This window comes from Mirounga leonina, unplaced genomic scaffold, assembly GCF_011800145.1.
Source record: "Mirounga leonina isolate KUSES-001 unplaced genomic scaffold, KU_Mleo_1.0 Mir_82, whole genome shotgun sequence".
NCBI classification, from domain to species: Eukaryota; Metazoa; Chordata; class Mammalia; order Carnivora; family Phocidae; genus Mirounga; species Mirounga leonina.
The window spans coordinates 32496169-32514158 of record NW_023270825.1 but is presented as its reverse complement, the minus strand read 5'-3'; the positions used below and the strand labels follow the sequence as shown (position 1 = coordinate 32514158).

Below are 17990 nucleotides of genomic sequence, written 5' to 3'. Positions count from 1 at the left end.
CCCTGCCAAGCAGGGAGCCCGATGCGGGACTCGATCCCGGGACTCCAGGATCATGACCTGAGCCAAAGGCAGTCGCTTAACCAACTGAGCCACCCAGGCGCCCCAGTTATATATATACTTTTAAAGATTATTTATTTTAGAGAGAGAGAGAAAGAGACAGCGTATGTGCATGCACAGTGGGGAGGGGTAGAGGGAGAGGGAGAGAGAGTTCCAAGCGGACTCTGCACCAGAGCCTGTTGTGGTGGGGCTCGATTTCACAAGCCTGAGATCATGACCTGAGCCAAAAGAAACCAAGAGTTGGTCACTCAACCAACTGTGCCACCCAGGCGCCCCAAGGTGGAATATAGGATTGGGAATTTAGGAGGTAGAAGTGGACAATCCTGACTTGTCATGAAATCAGAAAAGCTCTGAAAACTAGGAAGAAATATGTAGTTCAACAGGGGAGGAAGACGTTAAATAATCATAAACATGTAAAATTGTAACTATTATGGCTCCATGTACAAAGGAGAGGTGTATGTTGTATTTTTCTGTGTGGAAGCAGTGGCCAAGCTTAGATCTGAGGAGCTGCCTGTCCCCTTGCTAGCTGCCAGGGACCCCACAGCCAGTGCCCTCCAATTCCCACCTGACTATATAGAGTGTCACTCTGAATCAGTGTATCAGGAGGGAGGCACGTAGCGTTAGTGGCGAGCCATGACGTTGGCTCATTAGGGAGGTAATTATCAGGGTGGTCTTAGGACCATTTACCTATTTGCTTCTTGGCATGAATCCAGGATCTTTGAACTGGGGGCAAACAATAGTGGAGACAGACATTTTTTAAGATGGTTTCATGAGTCTGGGTAGGTTTCACCTTAGTCTAATTTTAGCTGCCTTATCACTTGTGAATCTAGGTGAATTAGTGGGGAGATCTTGAAGAGGTTCTAAGATAGAAAATGAAATTAGTCATAAGTACTTACTATGAAAACAAAACTTTGGAATTTTCTGGAGTCTGTAAAGGACTAATAGATTCACATTGTTGTATTTATATCACACTGCTGAACAAATACATACTGAATTAATGAACAGGAAAATATACATATGTACAAGAAGCTTTGAGAAACCTAAACTTCTATTTCAGCACATTTATGATGCTATATTTCAACTAGAATTTTGGAAAACTTTTTTTTTAAGCATGTGTTTTGTTTCAAATTGTCATGTGGTCACTAATGTAAAGCATTTAACTTCCCTTTTATACAAGAGCTGTGAAGTAACAGGGGGAACTAATAACAAAAACCTGGAACGAATCCAGTCTTCTCCACTTCAATGAATGGTAATTCCATTCCTCCAGATGCTCATCCAATTAGTCAAGAAATCCCTTCAGCTCCTCTTTTGAACTATACCTTGAGTTCAGTTACTTCTATTTTTATTTTTATTTTATTTATTTATTTATTTATTTATTTTTAAAATTATTATGTTATATTAATCACCGTACATTACATCATTAGTTTTTGATGTAGTGTTCCATGATTCATTGTTTGTGCATAACACCCAGTGCTCCATGCAGAACGTGCCCTCTTTAATACCCATCACCAGGCTAACCCACCCCCCGAACTCCCTCCCCTCTAGAACCCTCGGTTTGTTTTTCAGAGTCCATAGTCTCTCATGGTTCGTCTCCCCCTCCGATTCCCCCCCTTCATTCTTCCCCACCTGCTATCTTCTTCTTTTTTTTTTTTTAACATATAATGTATTATTTGTTTGAGGTACAAGTCTATGATTCAACAGTCTTACACAATTCACAGTGCTTACCATAGCACATACCCTCCCCAATGTCTATCACCCAGCCGCCCCATCCCTCCCACCCCCCACCACTCCAGCAACCCTCGTTTGTTTCCTGAGATTAAGACTTCCTCATATCAGTGACTTCTAATCAGCTGAGCTCTTCTCCAGGGACAGTCACCATCATCTCTTATCTGGACTGCTGTACTTGCTGGTCTTGCTACCCGTGCCCCATGTACAGGCTTTTTTCCAAATCTGATAGAGTGGTTCTTTAAAAAAAAAAAAAAAGAAGAAGTCAGATCATATCAGTTCTGCTTCCAGGTTTCTTATTTTACTAAATAATATCTAAACAAAATACCACAGACCTGGATATCAAATGGTTCATTTTCTCATCTCCCTTAAACCATTGCTCAAATTCACCTTATTAAAGAGGCTTTCCCAGACCACTTTACATAAAATAGTACTTGCTTCCATCTTTCACAATCTGTTCCCTCATCCTGGTTCATTTTACTTTAGAGCACTTATTACCTGATGTATATAATATGTATTTGTTTGTCTCTCTCAGTAAACTGTAAGTTCCATGAGGGAAGCTTTTTTGTTTTTGTTGTTGTTGTCCATTGTCCCATCCTTAGCACCTAGAATGGTGCCTGGCATATAGTAGGTCTTCAGTAAATATGTTTTTTTTTAAAAAAAATATGTATTTATTTGAGAGAGAGAGAGTGAGTGAGAGGGAGAGGAGAGGGAGAGAGAATCTGAAGCGGACTCCACACTGAGCACAGAGCCTGATGCGGGGCTTGATCCCACAACCGCGAGATCATGACCTGAGCTGAAACCAAGAATTGGATGCCTAACCCAACTGGGCCACCCAAGCGCCCCTCAATAAATATGTTTTGAATGAATGAAACTTAAGTGCATACGTGAAAAGAATACTTTTTATGAAAAAGACGTCCACTAGATGGCATTGCTTTCAAACTTTATGTAATTAATGTCTGGGAGCAAAAGATAGGATCTTTTCTGTTACTCTAGCCAGGAAAGCTCTGTGATGAAGATTGTCACAAGAAATTGCTATAATTAATGTGAGGCATATAGATACTAGATTTGTATTTGGTTTTTGATTTATATATATTTTTAGATATCTTTTCTAAAATAAAAATACTTGGAGAAACTGATTATAGAAAATTATAGCATACTGGTATGTAAATAATCATTTGATACAGTTATTTCACATGGTAACTGTGAATAAAGTCACTTTGTGTCCATACATTGACCACCTTCCTTCTGAGGGGCCTTAATTGAATGGGAGAGCAGTAATAAGTTCCAGAGCTTTTTACCACTCAAGGCACCAGTTGAAATTCAGCCTAGTGTTGAAGGCAGAAAATTATTATTGTCTGTCATTTGTTGTTGCCGATGAGTTAGGTACTCACTGGTTGAGATAAGTATTCAGTACCTAATCAACCAGGCATCCAGTTTTGAAAAACTTCGTGTTTCTGGCAGACGTTGCCATACCTATCTTATTAAAAATCAGTGGGTCCCAAGTGTCAGAGCTTTTAGCTGACTTCTCTGACCAGCTCCAAACTTGGCAAATAGTTGCCCTAATCAAGAAATTTACACAATTTCCTCAAATCCTTAAAATGTGCCTGTCCTGTCTGTGCCAATGTCATCTCATTTTTTCCTGCTTTCATCGCTTACCTCATTTCCTCCTTTATTCCACCCTGTCTCTCTCATGCACTTCCCCTGAATGCTCATTTGATCCATTTTGTTCTCAGTTTTTACACATCTTTTAGTAATTTTTCCTTTTCCTGTTCAACCTAATGTTGCCTTTTTTTAAATTGTTCAAAATACACTTTAAAAAATATTATTTACCAGTTTTCTCCCTTTCTCTATTTTAGATTTTTCTTTTTCATTTCTGATTATAATATATGTGAGGAATTTATTTTGTTTATCTCTTTAAAGTTCTCAGCCTCTTCTTGGGACTCATTAACTATCTAGAAATGAAAACACTGTTCTTTGTACTTTGGCGTCTTTAAATGGAACATAAAGTATAGGGTGATTTTTGTGTTTATAGTCCTTCCTCCCAGTCATCCTTGGATGGTTAAGTATCAGGCTGATAAAGTATTATTTTAAATAGGAGACAGTTATACTCAAAGATTTACACTTTTATATTTTTAATGAGAAATATTTGAATTTTCTGGTACTGAGCTCCATGTCTTAAGCTATTAATGATGATATTTGCATTTGTTTGGCCTTGTCACCCTCCTACACTTGGCCTACCCCATGCATTAGATCTGGCTTTGAGTTCATAATGTAGAAAATCCTTTTTTCTCTACTAAGGGAATATTGGACAACATCCATTTGTTTAGAAAATAATTTCCTGTTTACCAAGAAGCTATTAGATACATTTATTTTGTATATATTAAGTTTTAATTGAGAAAGCATATTTTTCTGTTCTGAGACATGGAGACTTACTGATATTTGATTGTTAGAATGATAATATATATTTGTTCAAATATATTTCTTTCATTCATGATGATGAAATAATTTTTCTTATTTACTGAACAAATCTTACAGCTGCTAGCCAAATTATCACTTATTAAAAAACATATCTATTCCTAGGAAGATAAACCTCAGAGACATTGTTGCTTACTTAACCTTAGATGAGATCTGAAAGCCCTTGCTGGTCTCATGCTGTGACTGCTAACCTCTTTTAGTGCTTATAAAGGGAGGCTTGTTTTGCTTATACCTGCTTTATTTTTGTTCTAGTGTTACTTGTGGCTTATGAGTTTCCTAAGTAAAATTCATTAGAAGTTCAGCATTATGGCCTTAAATATCATTACCTATTTTCACTTGTGCTATTTTTCTTCCCTACAGACTGGTTGAGATAGCAGAATCTCGTTTTCCCAGATATTTTAACACTGAAGAAAAATTACTTTTGACAAGCAGTAAGGTTCATCTTTATCGGGAACTCAGCTGTGATGAAGTTCTGCAAAGGTATGCTGCTTTAGATTTTGGTATGTTAGAAATACTTTGAAGATTTATTTTTTGTTTTTTATGTTCTCAGTTGAGTGAAAAAAAAAGTCTCTACATATGTATTAGGGTTATGGGAAGTAATTATTTCAGTGTTCTTTATTTGCTACAGTCTATTGGATGAAGTATTTCTTTAAAAATGAAAACAAGTTGAATGAGTGAAATGTTTTAGATTTAATTAATTACTTAAGTGGTGTATTAATTATCTATTGTTCCATTGACAGGTTACCCCCAAAATTCAGCAGCTTAAAACAGCAAACATGTATGATCTCACGTAGTAGCAGAGGCTTAGGTATCTAGGAGTGGGTTAGCTGTGTTTCTGGCTCGGGGTTTCAGGAGAAGTTGCAGTCAAGCTGTTGGCCAGGGCTGTGGTCATCTCAAGGCTCAAAGAGGGCTGGAGAATCTTGGAGAATTCCAAGGTTACTCGTGTAGTTGCTGGAAGGCCTCCCTTCCTTGCTGGCTGTTGGCCAGAGGCCTCTGTTCCTCACCATGTGGGCCTCTCCATAGGGCTGTTAACAACATGGCAACCTGTCTCCCCCAGAGAGAGGGATCTGAGAGAGTGGGCATGTGAGAGAGAGCCCAAGGTGGCATCTGTAGTCTTTTATAACTTACCCTCAGAAGTGACATACCATCATTTTGTCATATGCAGTTGGTCATGTAGACCAACCCTGGTAAATGTGGGAGGGGACTGCACAAGGATGTCTGTCAATACAAGGTGGGAGTAAATGGGGGCCATTTTGGAGATGGGCTATGATAAGCAGTTTTATCCTAAAATCAGTAGTATCGTAGGAGAGCTGGAGAATGAAACTAAATGAAAACATGTTGGTGCATTTTCAAAAGAGTGCTATATGTATAGAAGAGCTGGAAATAAGTTATGATTATTGAATACTTGCAATCATTACTGTAACTTAGGAAAGACCAATTTGTTGTCATTGTTTTTAAGTTGGTTAATCTTTGCAATACCCTGTTTTATATTATATCTTAAATTTATCTACTATTTTGCAAATTCTGCTTTTACAGGATTGAATCTTTGGAAGAAGAAATTATTTCAAAGGGAGTTAAACTTGTAATTATTGACTCTGTTGCTTCTGTGGTAAGAAAGGAGTTTGATACACAACTTCAGGGCAACATGAGAGAAAGAAACAAGTTCTTGGCAAGAGAAGCGGCCTCCTTGAAGTATTTGGCTGAGGAATTTTCAATCCCGGTAAGTTTTTTCTTTTTCTCTCTTTTTTTCTTTTTCTTTGTTTTCTTTTATGTTAAGTTCACTGACTTAAAATATCAACTAATATAATTAGAAGAAAATGTAAAACAGATGATGTGTTAAAGGTAGCATGGTCTAATTGCTATAATAAATACCACCGTCTTCTTAAGTTTGTTCATCTGTTGAGATTATCTTTTTCACAGTAGGAGTCTGGAGCAGATTTAAATGTTGAAAGTTCCTATGTGGTCAGTCCTTTTCTCAATCCCATTGTTGACTCTCTGTGTATTGTATTTTGTATTACTTTTTGTTTTGTATTACTTTTTTGTATTACTTTTGTCACATTGAGGTAAACATTGACTACTAAAACTACATGAAATTGCCTAGGTCTATTTCTGTAGTTCCTTTTATGGCAATATTTGTCAGTTTTATATATATTTTAGATTTAGATATTATGTTATTATGTTCGGTGCTGTCTTGTACTCTGTAGGATTTGGTTTGCTCCAAATGGCCAGAGGTTGACTATCACATTTTAAAGTATTGGGAGTGATAGTGATGAAAGTGTCAGTAAGGAGACCTTGAGAGATTACTGTTGACCCCACTTTCTATAGTGGGGATTGTGATGAGTAAATCTGAAGATGTGGGTATCTTGTAAGGGTTTGCAGTGGTTAAGCTATAAGGTCTAAGTGTGTACTGTTTGCTTTCCCAGTAGCAGTGCATAGGAGAGTTCTGCTTATTCTGCAGCCTCAGCAACATTTAGTATTGTCAGGCTTTTCAATTTTAGCCAGATATCATCTCAACAGAAGATAAGACAATTCCTTAAACTGAGGTAAGATTTAGTTATGATTTTATAATCTTTAGATTCGTGTTTGGAAAATTAAAAGCTTGGATCTTTGTAATATGTACCAAGATGGTAAACTACCACACAGCCTTTGAGATTTATAAACCCAAGCAAGAAGTCAAAGGAGAAAATGTGACATATAAAAAGTTCTACATTTCTTAATGGCTTTTTAATTCGTATTTTGGATTGTATGATGTAATTCCTGGTGAAGTCAAGGGCTGTAAAGTTTATCCCGGATGATGCTCATCTTTTAAATTTTATTATAGTTGGTTAAAATGATAAATCCAAATCCATGTTTTCCCTGGCCAAGGGAATTTAAAAATATTTTGTGGGGTTACTTGATTAAATGGAAAAGTTAAGGATGTATACTTATTTTATTAATTCATAGTGGTTGCTTGACTTAATCCTATATAAAATATGAAAATTCACTTTTTAAAAGTTGTATTTATTTGCTTTTAAATAGTAATTGTAGGCTAATGTTTTCATTTTTTTTCTGAGGTTATTTATTTTCCTGAGTGAGAAAAGGGCTCTGCTTTTCTTTGTTTTTATTAGTGCCCTCTGAAAGAATAGGTACTTATTATTTCCATATCTCTCTGTCTTTGCCTTTGTTGTTCTCTTTAGAGATAAGTGCAGAATATAACATGCACTTCTGTAACACAGGATGGTAGTGGTTTTTGTGACAAGTTAGTATTGGTTTTAGAAGGATTTTGAAAAATACTTCCTTTAGGAAGTGTGGGAATTTTCCTAGCCTAATTACCTCATTTAAATGAAAAATCATGAACTTTTAAGTTTTTAAGCTGTACTTTGAATAGGCGACTCCACATGGAACTAGCTAGCTGAAAACAATATGTCGCTATCTAATTTATTATCCCTTTCAAAATCACAGACCATATGCCTCTTTATAGTTCCTCAAACATTCCAACAACCATTCCTGCCTCAAGAAGTATTTGTTATTCCTCAGTCTGGAATATTTCCCCCTCTGAATATCCATATGATTTCTTCTCTCCTGTCATCTTATTAATGGGGACTTTCCTGACCATGTAAGTATTAACCACACTCCCTGCCTCCCCTTCTCCCTTATTATGCTTTATGTTTCTTTGTTACAGTTTTCACCTTCTAGCATGTTATATATTTATGTTGATTGTGTGTGTATCTCCTCCACCCCGTAGAGTGGTCACGGGGACTGTCTACTTTCTTCACTGCTTTATTCTCAGCAGGAGGAACAGTGCTTAACACACAGTAGGCACTCAGTAAATATTTTCAAATGTATGAATTGAAGATATTCCTTTTCTCTTTGGACTTGAGTTAATCTTATATATATTAGTATTACACTTCAATATTTAATATTTGCTTTTAGCCTTATTTTGATCCTATCTTTAATATTGTTTATTATTTCTAATAGTAATAAAATACAATATTAGATAGCAGAATGTCTTATCATATAGGAGGTGTATTCAGATTACCCTGGCATCTTATAGGAAGAAAAAGAATTCTTAAGATTCTTAAGCTTGGAAAAGTCTTTAGAGCTCTCTCTATATATCAGATCTATAGATTTATATAGTATCAGAAAGCCAGGAAGTAGAAAAGATTCTATTTCAGTTTAGTAGAACTATGATAAGTGAATGTCTGATGGCCTCTGAGGAGTGGGCAGGAAGCCAAGCATTCCAGCCTGCCCTCTGGCTGTGGATCTGAGATGGTGGATAGGGCCAGGACCATGCCTGGTACTTTGACACTCTAGATATCATTTCATTCAAATAAGAGTAAAGAGTAAAATCACCTTTAGGTGGTGGATGAGTACTTTATTGAATTTTAAAATTTCTTTTCAGTGAACATGCAATACTTTTAATAAGTAGGGAAAAGCTAAAAGTATAATCTATACTTAATTTTGATTGTCACATTGTATGTATTTGTAAATGTTTGCATGCAAGGATGCCTGCATGCATGCATGAAGATTTCAGTCTTCTCTCTCAGTGATTGATAAAATAGACAAAATGTTAGCAAATTAAATCCAGAAAGTCAGAAGCCTGAATAACATAACCAACTTGATCTAATTGACATTTACAAAACATTCCACTCACTGCTTGCAGAAAATGCATTTCATTCAGGTACACATGAGATATTCACCAAGATAGACAGTATTCTGGGCCATAAAATAAAACTCAACAGATTTAAAAGGTTGAAATGGTACAGTGTATGTTTTTTGACCCACAAGAAGAGCAAATTAGAAATCATTAATACAAACATATCTGGAAAATCCCCAAATATTTGGTAATTAAGCAAAGAATAAATCACAAGAGAACTTAGAAAATATTTTCAAGTAAATCAAGATGAAAATACAACATATCAAAATTTGTGAAATGTGGCTAAGTCGCTGCTTACAGGGAAATTTATACAATTAAATGCTTATATGAGGAAGAAAGGTTACAAATCAATAAGCTTGTAAGAAATAGAAAAAGAAGAATAAATTAAACCCAACATAAACAGAAGGAAGGAAATAAAGTGCAGAAATCAATATAATTGAAAACAAAAACAGTAGAGAAAAAAATCAATGAAATAAAATGCTAGTGTTTTGAGAAGACCAATAAAATTGATAAAACTTTACCCAAATTGACCAAGAGAAAAAGAAAAAACAAATTAGTAATATCAAGAATGAAAGAGGGGAGGGGTGCCTGGGTGGCTCAGTAGTTAAGTGTCTGCCTTCGGCTCAGGTCATGATCCCAGGATCCTGGGATCGAGCCCCGCATCGGGCTCCCTGCTCGGCGGAGAACCTGCTTCTCCCTCTCCCACTCCCCCTGCTTGTGTTCTCTCTCTCTCACTGTCTCTCTCTCTGCCAAATAAATAAAATCTTAAAAAAAAAAAAAGAAAGATGGGATATCCCTATAGATCCTATAGACATTAAATGATAATAAGAGAATGTTATGAATAGCTTTATTCCATTAAGTTTGATAACTGAGATGAAATGAACAAATGCTTTGAAAGACACAGACTACTTACTGAGAAAGAAATAGATAACTTAAATCATCCTGTATCTGTTAAAAAATTGAATTTGTAGTTAAAAATCTCACAAAGAAAACTCTAGGTCCAAATGGTTTTACCAGTAATATCTACCAAACATTTAAAGGAGAAATATCAATTCTATACAAGTCTTCCTGAAAATTTACAAGAAAACTACAGACCAATGTCCATTATAAACATAAACCCAGAAATCCTTAACAAAGTATTAGGAAATTAAATCCAGCAATAAATAAGAAGGGACTGAGTAGAGCTTTCAGGAATGCAAGGTACATTTTGAATGCAACATTAAAATATAAAATCCATCACATCAACATAAAAAAAAAGATCTCAGTAGATGCAGGAAAGAAAAGCAGTCAACAAAATTCATCACCTGTTCATGATGAAAACTCTCAACAAAGCAGGAGTAGATGGGAACTTTCTCAACTTGACAAAGGACATCTACAAAACCCTTCAACTAACATCATACTTAACTTATACTTAGTGGTAAAATACAGTCTTTCTTCCTAAGATTGGGAGCAAGGATAAGATAGCCCACTCTTACTATTTCTAATCAGCAATATACTGTAGATCCTAGCCAGCATAATATGGCAAGAAAAATAATTTAAGTACATTCAGGTTAGGAAAGAAGAAATAAGACTGTCTTTGTTCATAGATCATATAATTTTAGTAGAAAACCCAAAGATTCTACAGAAAAAAGAAAACTATTAAATCTAACAAGTAATTTTAGCATGGTTGCAGGATATGGGTTACACAGAAATCACTTGCTTTTCTATATGCTAGTAATGAACAATTGGAAATTGAAATTGAAAACGTGTACCTTTCATAAGAGCACCAAGAACATGAAATACTTAGTGATAAATAAGACAAAATATATCTAATATTTTTATGCTGAAAACTACAGAACATTGATGAGAGAAATCAAAGAAGACCTAGATAAATGGAAACATATCATGCTTATGGATTGAAGACTCAATACTGTCAAGATGTCATTTCTTTCTAAATGGCTCTATGTATTTAACACACATCCCAATGAAAATCCCAGTAGGCTTTTTGGTAGAAATCAACAAGGCAGCTGTCAAATTTATGTGGAAAAGCAGAAGACTGAGAAAAGCCAAAAGTTTATAAAAAGGAATATAGAGGACTTCCACTCTCTGAATTCAAGACTTACTATAAAGCCACAGTAATTAAGACAGTGTTATATTGGTGGTAGGGTAGATTCCCAGGTCAGTGGAACAGAATAGAGAGTCCAGAAAATAAATGGATTATGGTCAGTTAATTTTGAACAAAGAAGGTAAGGTAATTTAATGGAAAAGGGATAGTTTTTCAACAAATGGTGCTAGAACAATTGGATATCTATTTGTAAAAAACAAACCTTGACCAATTCTTCACACATTGCACAAACCTAATTCCAAATGGATCATCCACTATAACATAAAACCTAAAACTATAAAACTTCTAGAAGAAAACACAGGAGAAAATCTTTGTCACTTTGAGCAAGGCAGAGATTTCTTAGTGATACAAAAACAGGAACTGTAAAATAAATTAACACTTCTGCTCTTTGCAGATACTCAAGAAAATGAAGAGACAAGCCACAGACTGGTAGTTAATATTTGTATAACTTATATGTTAAAGTACTGGTAACTAGAAATATAAGAACTATGAAAATTCAGTAACAGTCTAATGTTTTAAATGGGCAAAAGATGTGAATAAACACTTCAAAGAAGATATACAGATGGCAAATAAGCACATAAAAAGATGCTCAATCATTAGTTGTTAGGGAAATGCAAATTAAAATCATAACAAAATACTGCTATACACCTATTAGAATTGTTCAAAAACCAAAACCAAAACCCTAACTATGCCAGATGCTGACGAGGGGGTAGAGCAGGTCCATCTCTCATCCGTGCTGATGTAAATGCTGAATGGTGTAGCCACTCTGGAAAACACTTCGGCAGTTTTTTTGTACAGTTAAACATTTTAATTATGTTACCCAGCAGTCTCTCCCTAGGTATTCTTTTTTTTTTTTTAAGATTTTTATTTTATTTATTTCAGAGAGAGAGAATGAGAGAGAGAGAGCACAAGAAGAGGGTCAGAAGGAGAAGCAGACTCTCGCTAAGCAGGGAGCCTGATGCGGGACTCAATCCCAGGACTCCAGGATCATGACCTGAGCCGAAGGCAGTCGCTTAACCAACTGAGCCACCCAGGCGCCCCTATTCTTTTTTTTAATGCAAAGAAATTATATTCCTGCAAAAATCTGTATGAAAATGTTTTTAGTACTTTTATTCACTATCACCAAATACCACAAACAACATGAATATTTATCAGCTGGTGAATGAATAAAGAAATTCGTATTCAAGTAATGGAATATTCATATAGCAGAATACTACTCAGCAATAAGAAGGAACAAACTACTGATATAAACAACAGGGATGAGTCTCAAAAGCATTGTATTAAATGAAAGAAGCCAGACTCAAATGGCTACATTTTATGTGATTTGTTTTATGACATTCTGCAAAGGGCAGAGTTATGGAAGTGAGAATTGGGTTTGTGGTTTCAGGGGCTCAGGGTGGGTAGGTGAGGAGATTGACTACAAGTGGGTATGAGAAAACTTTTTGGCACGATGGGAATGGTCAATGTATTGATCGTGGTGTGGCTACATGAGTGTGTAAGTTCTTCGAAACTCAGAACTGTACACCCAAACAGGGCATGTTTTTAAAATTATATGTTAATTTTTCCTCAAGAAACAACAAAAAGCAAATGAAGCACTTACACTAGAGGATCTCTTATGATTTAGAACTTTCTTCTTTGATACTAACTTTCTGTTACCTCAAGGAAAAGAGAATTACCAAGTGTGTTTAATCAGTTAACTTTAGTTCAGCAGTTCAAGCTTTGGCCAACAGCCTTCTTTTTAAAAAATTGCTGTTGTCTTCAGAATTTATGGGACAATATCAAGTTGTTGAAGTTTTATTTTATGTTGTATTATACTAGCCTCAAAATCAGTTTTGTAGGTTTTTTCCAGTTGAGTTATAGGAGCAAGTTGCTGAAGACTTATAGGTAAGAAACATAACCCAATACTTAGCCTCTTGCTAATTCTTCTTTCTGAAACATGTTTCCTTTTTTTTTTTTTTAACGAATATCTTTGTCTATAAAGTTAATTATATTTGGACAGTTTGTGAACACTGCCAGCACATTAACGATTGCTGGAAATATAGTAATCCTTAATGAAAATGCGGAGGCAAATTTCTAAAAAGCTGAAATGTCTCATTTTGAGTTCAGATAGTTTTAACCTCAAAAGTTAAATCAGTAACTTGTATTTTAAATTCATGCGTTCTTTCTGGAGATGATTTATTTGTAAGGATGTAAGAAGAAATGTCCTCCCTCAGGGTTGAAGAAAAACTAACCTCTCAAGGTCTTCTTTTGTTCTTTCTTCATTAGTGTTGTATAACAAGTTATTATTATTTCAATTGAGATTTAGATCTAGATATTTTATTAGTTCTGTGGAAAGTCACAAAAAGAAGCTCTTTGCAGTAGTTTATATAGGGTATACACTTCACTAACTTTTTTTTTTTAATGGGATGAAGAAGGAGTAGTATATAGCACATAAAATTCTAAATTTTAGGGACTTTCAGGCCCCCCAAGGGTGTTAAAGTTCTGATATTTGGTGGCCATGGGTGACTCGATCCTCTTTCAAAGTTTTAAGATGTTCAGGTAGTAACTTAGGAGAATATCCAGAGCATGTGTAAGCTGCAGAAGACCAAGGCAGGGCCATTTCCCCCTCTGACATTTTGTTATACTAACATCTTTTTAAAAGTTTTTTATGATTCATTACACTAAGGACCTTATACATATACAACTTTCTTTTTTATGATGTTTGTGAGATATTTGATCGATTTCACCATATTTGGGACACTAATAAAGTATATCATTATATTTTAAGCTTCAGTTCATGTTCTTGTCTTATTTTTTGTTTGTTTATTTTTTAAGAGAGGGAGAAGGTGGAAGGAGCAGAGGGAGAGGGAGAGAGACAATCCTAAACGCAGGCTCCACACCCAGCAAGAGCCAGACATGGACTCGATCTCACAACCCTGAGATCATGACCTGAGCCAAAATCAAGAGACAGACGCTTAATCGGCTGAGCCACCCAGGTGCCTCTCATGTTTCTGTCTTAAAATGGTAGCAGATACAAGTTTTCAATAGACACATGGTCTATTTTTACTACTTAAGTGAAATGTTTCCATAATTATTTAATTTCTTGGGACTTCATAGACATGATTCCTCTAAAAGTTTAGGTAATAGAGAATAACATTCATGTTCATCCCCTTGATATTACTGGGATGCCTCAATCCTATGTACAAGTTAGATGTATTTGACTAGATCCATTTATTTCATTGTCTACAGAAGAAGATTATTTGCTCCAAATGGGTAGTCTTGCAGCCTTGAAAAGGGGGAAACTTGTACTGTGCTAAGAGTATTTAAATTAGGAAGCATTTATTTTATAATATGGCAACCTAGGAAACCCAATATTAAAAAAATACATAGTGTCCATAAGCCATCTAATTTATTGATACTGTTATGAGAGACATAAACAATTGCTCAGAGAATATGCAGTAGAGACAAGTCTGATGGAATCACCAAGTTGGATTTTTGCTGCTAATTACACTTCTGCAAATTCCAACAACCACCGCACTGTGGTGCAGTCCTGTATTCTAGCTCTTTTCCTCTAATAAGAAACAAATCATTTACACCATTTCAGCAAATTTATTTTCACCAACATCTTAGGTCTATGGTTCATTTGCATTTCAAGTCTTATCTCTACTTGCCAAAGGGAAAGCATTGTCTTCACCGATCTCCAAAGCAGTGTGTTCATATGGTGGACATAAGACGATACATTGGGATTTTGGAATAAAACATTGGAAACAGGGCACCTGGTGGCTCAGTCGTTAAGCGTCTGCCTTCAGCTCAGGTCATGATCCCAGGGTCCTGGGATCGAGTCCTGCATTGGGCTCCCCGCTCCGCGGGAGGCCTGCTTCTCCCTCTCCCGCTCCCCCTGCTTGTGTTCCCTCTCTCGCTGTGTCTCTCTCTGTCAAATAAAATCTTTAAAAAAAAAATTGGAAAATCCGTATTTACTTTTTACCTCTAAAACTTATATTTTATGTATGTTTTTAAATGTATACAAAGCATTAGGACAGTAGACTTCTATGTACCTTAATAAAGACACATTAAGGGTAAATTCTGCTTTGGTGAGTGATCAGTCGTGGCAGCCAGTGCTCTGGTTCTCTCAGAATTTCAGGTAAGCAAGTAGAGGGGATACACCCTCCCCTCCACACACGCACATTTTTTAATGCCTTATTTTTTTTAATGTCTGTGGACGCTGTCTCTGAAAAATCAAATTGCTCCAAAACTTACCTCAAAGATAGTTTTTACTTGCTGGAGGATTTTGGGTGAGGAGAATTTTTCTCCTCACAGACTTTTACAATATTAGAAGAATTGTACTTTACAGCAGTTTTTAGCATGGGGTTTGGAGTCAAATGGACCTGGTTAGAGTTTAGACTCCTCCATTTACTACCTGTGTAACTGTAACTTTTACATCTTTCAGTTTCCCAGGGGGACTTGCCCAACTTTAAAACAGTGATATAGTGATAGTTTTCAATAGATCCTTAGAAATTTAGAGGATGGGGCACCTGGCTGGCTTAGTCAGAGGAGCATGAGCCTCTTGATATCAGGGTTGTGAGTTTGAGCCCCATGTTGGGGGTAGAGATTACTTAAATAAAGTTCTAAAAAACACTTTGAGGATGATACTTAAAAAAAAAGTTTCCCCTGATGGTAGAAACTGGTTGTTCTTTTGAATTAAATTAAATACTTAGCACAGAGCCTCACATACAGTTTAACAAATGATCAGTGGAAAATGCTGTAAGCATATAACTAATATTTAACACCTTCATTTTACAGATGAGAGACTCTTACTATCTCTCTTCCAGAAATGGTAATACTTTGTTTCCCATTTGCTTGCTCCAGGACTTTCAAATGCCAGTGGGCCCATTCTCATTTTGCCCTGTTAGCTCTTGTGGGCCACTGGTCAGCATATTTTTTCTGTAAAGGGCCAGATAGTAATATTTTACGCTTTGTGGACTGTGCTGTCTCTGTGGCAACTATTCAGCTCTACCATTATAGCTTGAAAGTAGCCATAAACCATTTGCAAACAAATGGGTATGGTTGTGGTTCAATAAAACTTCGATTACAAAAACAGGTGGAGGGCCAGATTTGACCCATGGGTCATAGTTTGTCAACCCCTGATCTGGATGGACCCTTCTCCCTTCTCCCTAGGCTAAGCACCCAGGGCTGGTGCTACCACAGTCCAGCAATTTATAGAATTAGGAGGAAGGGAATAGAGTAGTCTACTCATAAAAGCAGTATTTCCTCAAACTAGTTAAGGCATTGACTCAATTTTAAATGCAAGTAATAGTCTCATGAACTCCCATTATTGACTTCAGTTTTATCTTAATGTCATAGAAATAGACAGATTTATAAAACAAGCTAATAACTTTATATCAAATCACACTATGAAACCATAAAAGTGGGTTGCATTTACAAACAACACAGTACTATTCAAATTAATTACTCTGATAGATGATAATTTGCTAAATCAAATTATTGCTTGCAATATAAATAACTTACGGTACAGGTTCTTTTGGAATATATATATATATAATATATATATATTCTACTGTAGTTCATGTGATGACTCAACTTTCCCACCTCTTTTCTCTATTTGAGCTACTACAGAACCTTCTTCTGTTTAAAGGGTGACATCATTTGGCCCTCACCTGGGTGTGAATGCATATACATTTAAAGTCTGCCATTGCTCTTTTCTCATTAGTCCCTGACAATTAAAGTGATACTACTTGGCACCATTTGATTGAAAACAGACACTGACATCATGTGGCAGTTTTCAATTATAAAGTGTCTGTACTAATATTTTCAGGTCATCATTGAAATGAAAACATAAAAGTTAAAAATTCTCAGGATTTACAGACCATTGAACATATTTATAGACTACAGTTTGAGAGATTCAGTATAAATCTTGTAGAATCTTATTTCCTGAAGTTTATTCCAGAGGTATAAGGGACATTCTGCTATTGGGATGTAAGATGGAGAATCTTTGTCTTTTTAAAGTGTGTCCATGCTAGTATTAGAAAAAAACTGAAGGCTCTAAAAGTGTTCATATATACTGGTTGAAAATAACAGAAGAGAAGAATTTAAATATTGCTTGTGTAAAATAAATTGCGATTATAGTTATTCATGTTGCCTGTTATCACTGACTTCTGATTACCATAGGCAGAATAGTTATTATACATATTATAAATTATGTATCAGATTAAAATAATAGGATTTCTTGCCAAAAGGACTTTTAAGGTCACTTTGATCAGCGGTTTCATTTTACAGATGACACTGAGGCTGGGTAGTGACCTGACTTGTTCAAGAATACTTAGCATAGGAGAGGACAGATAGTAGAATGCAAGATCTTTTTAGATGCTGGTTCTGGGATTTTTTTCTACTGTAGGATTATGTTTTTTTCCTGAGATCTACAGAATGATAATGAACTATAAACCTCTTAAAGACAGGATTGTGTCTTCTATTTCTCTGATTTCCAGGGCCTCATACTGCGGACAAGTAATACTTAGGAAGTAACACCTAATAAAATTACAATTACTGAATTATATTGTACACCTGAAACTAATACAATGTCAGTTATATCTCCATTTTAAAAAAAGCATATATGGGGGGGGGGCGCTTGAGTGGCTCAGTCATTAAGCGTCTGCCTTCAGCTCAGGTCATGATCCCAGGGTCCTGGGATCGAGCCCCGCATCGGGCTCCCTGCTCTGCGGGAGGCCTGCTTCTCCCTCTCCTTCTCCCCCGGCTTGTGTTCCCTCTCTCGCTGTATCTCTCTCTGTCAAATAAATAAATAAAATCTTAAAAAAAAAAATGTGTATATGGGACCCTGAAATAATAACACAGAGTTGTATATTAACTTCAACATGTGTGAAGAGGGGCTGAAAGTAAAGTTTTCTTTCTCAAGCTGAATAAGGAAAGTAATTGGTTAAATGGTGATAAGTAGTAATAGTTTGGGTTACTAGAACATGTACCTATTGCCTAAGTAAG

General features: G+C 35.9%; 1 protein-coding gene across 6 annotated transcripts in view; it reads left to right on the top strand.

The window, feature by feature from the left end:
• Nucleotides 1–17990, top strand: part of RAD51B (RAD51 paralog B) — a 561756-nt gene that overhangs the window by 34723 nt on the left and 509043 nt on the right. For 5 of the 6 annotated variants that reach the window (XR_004677086.1, XR_004677087.1, XR_004677088.1 and 2 more), the window contains exons 6-7: nt 4621–4740; nt 5797–5980. Coding sequence is in view for 3 of the 6 variants with exons in the window: in XM_034993401.1 (XP_034849292.1) it covers nt 4621–4740; nt 5797–5980 (304 nt within the window). In the remaining 3 variants the exon portion in view is untranslated. Of the gene's footprint in view, nt 1–4620; nt 4741–5796; nt 5981–7701; nt 7856–11882; nt 11918–17990 lie in introns of those variants that run through there. The other variant, XM_034993403.1, reaches the window with a different exon arrangement.